A 9,357-nucleotide genomic window follows, 5' to 3' on the forward strand; every position below is an offset into this window, starting at 1 on the left:
ATGCTTGCAACGATCAACCAATAGGTGTTTACTAATATTTTTTAAAACTAAAATTTAATGTGCATAAATTAAATTACTATTAATTTTTAATTTAAATAAAATTTAGTTTAATTTTTTTAATGAACTAAATAAATATTATTTATTTATTTTATTTATCATATATTAATAAATTATCATCTAAAAAAAATTAGCACGCATAAAGTGATAGTTAAAAAAAATTAAAATAATTATAAAAACCAAAAACTAAACTAAAATAGTTATAATAAATAGATTTAACATCTATTTGATGAACTTTGAAACCTTTATATAAGAGTAAGAAAGCAAAGTTCTTACTCCTTCCAATATTACAACAGAAATAAATGTTTCTCCATATTCTATTCCTTCTTCTTGTGCATACCCCTCGCAAATTAATCTTGCTTTATTCCTTGTGACTTCACTGTTTTCATCTAACTTGTTTCTGTACACCCACTTGGTGCCAATAACATTTTTATCTTCTGGTTTAGGAACTAGAGTCCATGTCTTATTATTTTCAATCTATTCAATCTCTTCTTTCATGGCTTTACTCCAATCCACATCGTCTAAAGAATATTTCACTATTTAAGGTTCATGCATGCTAAGAAAACATGTATTACTTCTCATCCTATTTCTTGTCATTGGTCTTGCATCTTTATCTCCAATAATTTGTGTAGTAGGGTGATATCTTTTGGCATACTTTAACAATCTTAGTTTGTACTATTTTCCTCATTAGATCTGTCAACTTTAGATCTGTCAACTTCTAAATCACTGTGTACTTCTTTATCAAATAATTCAACATGTTTTTTATGTACACTAATCAAAAGATATTTTTGTTACGATTAAATTTTATTTTATTATTAGTTTAATGTAGTTAGTTATTGTTTAAAAATTTACATCATATTACGGAGGAGTGTAAAGTTTTCTCATTAAAAGTTAGTTGTTTTTTTAATTACTTATTTCATATTGTTTAAGTATATGTTAGATAATTTATTTAATTTTAAATAATTAGATAAACTAGTTATGGTAAGAGTTTAAATTAGACTTTAAATGTTAAGTGAATAATTGGATTAAATTAGTGTGTTTTGATGTTAGACAATGTTAGTGTTTTAAATAGTCCTTTAATACTATTAGTTTTAAACTAAGTAATCATTTTTTTAAAAACTCCAATTAATAAGACATTAAAATATATTAAAGAATTAACAATCCCTCCAACTAAACTTATTTAAAAACTAAAACTTCAATCAATTTTAAAAGTCAAAAGTAAAATATTAAGAAAAACATAAGTTAGTAGACATAACAACTAAATAAATTTCTAAATATATAGAGAAACAAGACAATTAAAATTGGAGATAAATTAAAAATTAAATAAAATGACATCTCAATAAATTAAATTATAAATATTTAAATAATGTATGACATGTTTTATTATTTTATAGTTTCAATTTTTAAGTTCAATAAATAAGAAAATAATAATAATTAACAATGAAGTGAAAAAAATAAATGCTAATTAAAATTATTTGACTTTTAAAAAAATTAAAACCCCTTATTTAAAATATTACCAAACTAAAAAAATGATTTAATTATTAAAATTTTAATAGAAAACTTCTTCAATTCATATTTCAACTCCTTTACAAGTCAACCAAACAAGGTCAAATGATATTCCAAAAACTTATTTCAAGTCAAACGATATTCCAAAAACTTATTTCAAGTCAAACGATATTCCAAAACTTATTTTAAGAATGCACGAATACCAAAAGAAAGTTTTACAATTCTCAAACAGCCCTTACTTCAATCACATTTCATTTGCCCCTCAAAACCTCAACTCCTTTTGTATTAAGTCCCTATTGTGTTGAAGTTTCAAGCCTTTACTCTCTCAAGTTGCGACCTTTGATTTGCCATATCTCCTTATAGTTGCCTCTCTAATTAGAGCTTTTCGTATTTCCCTTCCCTTAGACTACCACTTTCATGGTCTAAAAATTTTGAAAGTCATTCCCTTGATTCATTCACCAAAACTCTTGAAACATTGTTCCAACTGCCTCCATGATTCACCTATTCATCCGTCGATGCAGAATTTGACCTTGCAACTACATATTATTTTTCTCTAACATGTCCATTTCATTTATTGGATTAATTTCATAAGAGTTTCAGTTGAATATTCTATGAGCATCCATGTCGCTATAGCTGTGTTCCTTGGGACTCCAAACGCTAGATCAACTTCTGATGGATCTGTATTGTTCATTTTGAGTATTCCACATGCAAGATTCATAATTTAGACTTCTACGTGTTAAGTACCATAGCCTCTCAAAATTCCCAAAAGTTCTCCTAAGGGTTGGTTGCATAACCAATTTTCTGAATCTAAAAAGGGTAATTTTCCCCTTCCATGGATTTACCGAAAGATAATGGATAGTTGATATGCAAACCTAACAAAAAAAAACTACTCTGATAATTGAAGGCAAGTACTAAACAGATGTATCTTCCCCCAAATCAATTTAACATTCAAACTAGATCACTTTTGCTACGAAGGCATTAGATTAGGTCCTGCTTGGCAACATTTGCATCTTTTATTATGAAAAAATTCAATTGTCCGACTCTTAAACTAGATGTTAAACAAGAAATGCAGCAGGAATTCAAACAGTAATCACTAGGTAGAATTGATGTGCCCATCTAAACAAGCTTTTCAAACAAGAAAAATCAGCAACGTTTCCAAAATAAATGTTGCAAACAAATTAGCATGTGCCTAATCAATGGCATGCAGCATCTCTCAACATAGCTCCATTTGGTTAAATTGAAATTTATAAGATTTATACACATAATTCCTGTAGTTAGGGTAATTACAAACCATCACAACCTGGATACGCATTGAATTTATCTTCAAAAACCAGAGAAGGATATGATCAAGAATTGCTCGGTAATTATGTTCCAATACTTGGTAGGGTTCCAGACATTCTCATCCTTTGTGTTGTGACCTTATTTTCTGCCAGATAGCATCAAGAACCGACAATGAAATCCTACTCTCCTTGAAATGTCATATACATATACATAAACACCTACAATGAAATCCTACTCTCCTTGAAATGTCATATACATTTACGTAAACATGGACAGAATACCTTGCAAGGCAAGCAAACGAGAGATGTCTTTGTGATACCAACCTTCACAAATCTGATCAACAAGTCAAAGGCATCACAACCCTTCCATTTGTTCCATATCTATTTGTAACTTCAAATGGTATTAACAGAAAGAACACTCCATTGTCCAAATGACTTACGCTACCAAGTAATCAATGGGTCCATGGGACTGGATTACAGCATCATAACACGGCAGAAGCATAAAGTCTTAGTTCAACTAACTTCTGAATAGTCATGTAAATGAATGAACCATTATACACAATCTAAATAGTAAATTTATTTTAAAGAAAATGACCATTTCACCTTTAAGGATGATTAAAGCATGCATGAACACTGTAAGGCAAGCCTAAAAAAATCCAATCAGGGCTGCAAACCTCATGATAGCTTTCTCTGTACCAGAGTTGCATACATAATTATATTAAACACAATTTATAAACTAAATATACATAAGAAAAATGGCTCACATCAAATCACCCATTAACATCAAATGCAAAATCAATTGAAGTAAAAAAAATCTTTTTGTCATAACTGAGATCAAAGATCAAATGATAACGCTAGAACCGCTTTCAATTATAATAAAATATAAACTGCCTTTGATCTCTAAGAAATCTGTCTAGTAGAGGGGCATGAACTTGGTAAAAATATAAAAAAATTCCCAATCTCAATTAGGCAGTGCTATTAAATTCTTTCAAAAACATAAAATCACCATGTTTCTCAATAACCTAAAAATTCTCTCAATTTCACAAAATTAGTCTTCTTCCTCAATAACTTTAGTACCCAATCCCCTGAGCCCCTCAGGTGGCACCTCAGCAACTGTAACAAGTGAATATAACTCCTCTTTGGCATCTTCTTCAGGATTGCGCTTTCTTGAAATTCGAACCCTAACTCTTCTGGGCACACTCCTGATACCCCTGCTCCAAACAGCTTTGTTCAACTTCACATCCACCCTTACATCAGTAGTACCCATGGCCTTCTGTGCAAACTTCCTGATCTCCTTCACAGCTTTTGGAGCCATCTTCTTGAAAGTACTGCAGAAAAAAATATTGCAAATTAATTGCAATTTCATTTCTCAGTTTTCAGCATTTACCAGATACAAGTCTTTTGCTCAACAATTTCAAATCATCAAAAAAAAGAAAACCAAGAACGGTTTAATTAAGATGCAATATAGGTTAGATGTATATATGATTAAAAACAAACACATTTATTAAAAATGAAGTCTGAACAAAAGAATGGTTTTGCCAGCTAGAACTAATCAGCATGTGACAGCAGTCATAATCTAAAACATGTTACACTTGAAACTTGCATCACATAAAACGGCTTATTGCATTGGAGAGAAACACTTTCAGCATTTAAATTTTTTTTACTGAAACAACCTATATTGATCTTGTTGAAGTTAAGTATGTGTTTCAAACTCAGTAACCAATTCCTCGCACCCTGTCTCAGAAGCGAAGGCAGATGCATGTGGGAACAGAAGCGCATCAGGATGCTCTGTGGATGCACACAGGAAGCCCATCCAGAGCATCCAGATGCGCTTTGGATGCTCATTTGAGCTTCCAGAATGCATCCAGATGCTCTGGATGTGCTCCATGTGCCCATCCAAAGGGCATCCATGAGCATAAAGATGCCTCCACATTAAAAATGTCAAGTCACCTCAATTTTTGACCAAAAAACAATAAATGCACATTCAAACATGAGCAATATATCAAGTTTTTAACAGTTTTTGCTCCAAATTTTGTATACTTCTGACCTAAGTCACAGAATACACGGAATTTCATCCATGAAGTTCGAATTTCAGCGATTTTATCCGAATTTTGATATTTATTATGATTTTGGTATTTATAATAATATTATTTAAATTTTTAAATAAAATTGAGTTATTTAGTTTAATTATTTAGCAATGTCCAATTAATTCGACATTTTTGTGGATATATTACTTATATTTAGAAAATAATAAATCTAAATAAGTGAAATTCATTGTTGAACCTTTTTCCAAATTTTTTACCCTCGCTGAATTTCATCTGAATTTTATGCTTGGCAAACTCATATTCAAATTCAAACCTTGTGACTTAGCTTCTGGCATTTCTTTGCATGTGTGTGTGTGTGTGTATATACTATATGTATGTATGTATGTATGTAAATACATGTATATATGTGTGTACATGTATTGTTGCATCCAAAATCAAAAAAAAAATTGTACATCCGATTCTCACATCTGCATCCGCATTCGCATCCGAATCGACAACTTAGGTTTCAAATAATTGCCATCATTAGGATTAGTGTGTTCTATTGAGATATCACAGACTGCATATAAATATGCAGTGTAACATAAGGACTTCCACACCCTCCTCTTCCCAAACCTCGAAGTACCCGTCCTGTAATGACCCGTACCAATAGGCCACTAAACAAACTCTAGATTTAACACACTGCTAAAATATATTGCTGAAATAAAAGAAATAATAGTGTCAATGTATTCGTTCAATGAAAACCAAATGTTTTTACAAATGATATGGCAAATTTCAGCACCAAAATATTATGACATAGCACATTACAAAGAAACCCTAACTGGCTGTCTACAATTGAGAACTTGTTGCAACTACAGATTGGAAGAAGAACCTGGAGTGATCAAATACTGGAGACTGACTGCTGAAGATGATATGGTGAAAGTGCAACTCCAACTAAAACTCCAAATCAGCAATTAAGCACAAATGAAAGGACTGAAATATCCTTCCCACAGCTGCAATAATTCAGGTGATCTCTCACACCCTCAAAATTGCATAACAATTGAGAGTTTTCGTTCTCAATGGCCAATTGTGACTATTTGCAGAAACCCTAGGCTCCACAACGCACATAAGCAAAAATCAATAATAAGTCTCGATGATAGACAATGAGCCCTCAATGCCTATTTGTTCTTTTTTCCTTGATAGGTCGGCCTCCCTTTTTTAATTTTTCTCCGTTTCTTCCAGCAACCTCTAGAAGCTTTTTTTTAATTTAATTTATAAAGTTACCTTGTAATATATATTTTTAATTGATAACTTTATAATTAATTCCTCCCAAAAAAAATGGGACATTACACGTCCCTAAAACATCCCGCACCGGGTACTTGAGTACCCAAGTACCCCCACCTCCACCATTCCACAACCATGCCACAACTGGGATGGGCACTTAAATTCCTATTTGAATTTGAATTTTTGAATGTTACTATTGAATGTGTAATATGTTACTATATTCAATGTTCAAAGGTTCTAGTTCATGTTGCAATTTTGCTATGTTCAAGTATTTTAATTTGGTATATTCTACTGAAACATCATTTCATAACTAGCATTTCAGGTTCTATATGTATCATTGTTTACTATACAACACTGCTCCCTGTGCCGTCCTCCCCTTGCCGCCATCCCGGAAATGAGGCTGATTTTCTCCAAGTCCCGGAAACGCGTCCTGCCATCCCGACACACCCCAGTACTGGTGTTACACTGTAAATATGTTTTGATACAGTCGAATAAGATAGACACATGGCAAAATTCTAAAATCACCGGGGCGTTTGAAGAAGAGGCCAAATTTTAAACCACAACAGACATAATAACATGTAGAATTTGAATAAAATAATCCATCCAGCACAGTAAATGCTATGCAACCCAACAGGCAAGGCCAGGGAAAAGCCCAGGTTAATTGCACTGATAAGATGCAGCCCCTAGAAATTGGATAAAATAATGCATCCAACACACTGGATGCAGTACACCCAAACAGATAAAGCCAGGGGCAAGTCCCAAGTAATTCTTGCTTATATGATGTGGCTCCCTCAAGGAAGATAACAGATCTCACTAAGTTGCCAAATAATATCAATCATTGAGTCCTATGGATATTGTTGATAAGAAACTCAACATGATGCACTTGTTTCAGCAAGAAGGAGGAATTTGCTACTGTCGAGATTACCAAATGTGAGCTCCAGGTTGTAAGTGGCCATGCAGATTGAATATATGCAGATATCACAACAAATACGGATTGTAAGGTTAAGGAATCATCAGAAAATGCAATGTGTGACGGTGTGATTGCATTGTGCATGGACCAAGATCCCTAACAGCAATGTAGAAGGTTCATGACAATTGAAATGGTAGCAAAAATTGCAACCTAAAGCCCACATATGCCATTCTGAATAGGCGAGCAGCTCAGCAATCAGACCCACCTTTTCACCAGTTACAACAATAACAAAAATTTAAACTCAACAATCCGATGGATAATTACTAATTACTCCATAAGTCCCGAACAGATCGAGATTAACTGAAAAAGTGAAAGGTTTTTTAAGGAAGTTATAAAATTACTTCAGTATTCAGAGGCAGAGAAAATACAAAACATAGAAAGATTGAAAATAGTCTGGAAATAGAAGCCAGACTGTGTCTCATATCACTAAAACACCCTAGCTACTTGGGCACAGCAATTTCCAGTTGCAGGTAATTAAATACTATTATACATTTGCCATGTTTCATCTAGGAATGCAGTGCTGTATAGAAGGCTAGGACGACAACTGTCATTCAGCTTAGTTGGCAACAAAGGTAGACATTTTGCTAATGGAATCATCAATGGTGGCTTCTGAGGCACAAGGAAAACTGTGATGGAGAGTAACTCATATGCAAGAATCTTCCAGTATTCCAGTAAAGCGCACACCACTAAACGGCATAACTGGATTGTAATGCTGTTAAGCTCACATAATCCAGAATTGCGACATAAGAATAACTTTAAAAATGTACCAAAAACTTTTAGTAGAAGAACAGGCTAGAGTAGAATTAGTTTGATGCACCCCTTACTAAAATGTTGAATGCTAATGGATCCAGTTGCCTTACGAATCGGTATTCATGAAAGGATCATCTTCAAATGACTAAAAACCATTAAAAATCATCAATTTCTAGCTTCCAACGTTAAATCAATCATAAATCAAGAGAATCGAGGACTGAATTTGAGGGTTGTTTGACAATTAAAACAACTTCACCATAATATACAATGAAATCGCTTTCGACGAAAGACAGCTGACGTAAAGAAAATTCTGCAGATCAAAAATCTTTCGCAAAGAGATTCAATGTGACACACAAATTTATATTGTGCGTATTTATTCATTCAAAGAGATAAATGTGAGTACGAAATTTTTATTTTTTTTATCTTGACTTACCAGCCATGGAGGCGTTTATGCAAATTGATGGTGTATTCTCTTGTGACGACTTCCTCTCTTCGGCTTTTCCCCTTCTCCACCATTGTTGCTGCACTTCTCCAGAAGTCCCAAAAACGTTCGATGTAAGATAGGAAAGGGTTTTTTTTAGTGCTAGGGTTTCTGTATGTGTGTATCTGGGCCGTCGGTTGCCTTGAGTTAATCACTTTTTCCACCGTCGATATCCTTTGATTCGAACGCGTTAAATACATCCACTGTAATTGTGTTTATAGGGCTGTAGAGCTGTTGTTAAAAAGATTCACCCAAAATCTATTTGATGATTTATTGATATTGATTTACTAACCTAATTTTAATTTCAAGGGGATAATTTTGTATATATCTTTTTTTTCAACAATCATATATATTGACATTCATACATACATATATGGTAGTATTAATGATGTAGTATGGAAGATATTAGGTAAGAGTCTACACTACAACGATAATTTGTGAGCCTTTTATGTGGAAGGCTTTGGGTTCAAGTCTACTTGAGCTTAACGCACAATATAATTAGGATTAGGGTCAATGTTAAAGTCAAAGAATTAAGGTTAGGGTTTAAGATAGAGCTAAGGTTCGACTAGGGTTAAGATTAGTTATAAGGTTAGGGTTACAATTTGAGATAGGGTTAGTGTTAGGGCTAAGGCTAGAGATAAAAGTGGAATTAGGGTTAAGGTATGGTTATAATTTGGGTTAGGGTTGATGTCAATGTTAGGATCAGGGAATAGATTTTGAGATAAGTTAGGGTACTTGGGTTAGAAAATTGAGTTAGGGTTAAAGATCAAATATTGATTAGATTAAGGTTAGGACCTTAGTGTTAGGGTTATTATTAGAGATAAAATTAGGGTTGGCAATAGAGTTAATGTTATGGTTGAGTTATAATTTCTTTTGGCGTTTATGTTGTGATTATGGTTAGGGTTAGGGTTAAGGTTTGAGATAGATTTAGAGTTGTGGTTAGGATTAGATTTAGAGTTGTGGTTAGGATTACAATAAGAGACATATAGAGTAAAGAATAGGATTAGA

The 9,357-nt window shown here is 33.0% G+C and overlaps 1 protein-coding gene across 1 annotated transcript; it reads right to left on the minus strand.

Annotated features, from left to right (window-relative positions):
• Positions 1 to 3,684: 3,684 nt before the first annotated feature.
• Positions 3,685 to 8,533, minus strand: LOC149533021 (large ribosomal subunit protein eL31). Its single transcript, XM_089804879.1, has 2 exons — positions 8,302 to 8,533; positions 3,685 to 4,171 (listed from the first exon to the last, which is right to left on the minus strand). Exons 1-2 carry the CDS (start codon positions 8,382 to 8,384, stop codon positions 3,892 to 3,894), a joined length of 363 nt encoding a protein of 120 aa, XP_089661005.1. The 5' UTR covers positions 8,385 to 8,533; the 3' UTR covers positions 3,685 to 3,891.
• Positions 8,534 to 9,357: the final 824 nt, after the last annotated feature.

This window comes from Cupressus sempervirens, chromosome 10 (assembly GCF_028749045.1).
Source record: "Cupressus sempervirens isolate cs-2001-9-10 chromosome 10, ASM2874904v1, whole genome shotgun sequence".
Classification (NCBI taxonomy): domain Eukaryota; kingdom Viridiplantae; phylum Streptophyta; class Pinopsida; order Cupressales; family Cupressaceae; genus Cupressus; species Cupressus sempervirens.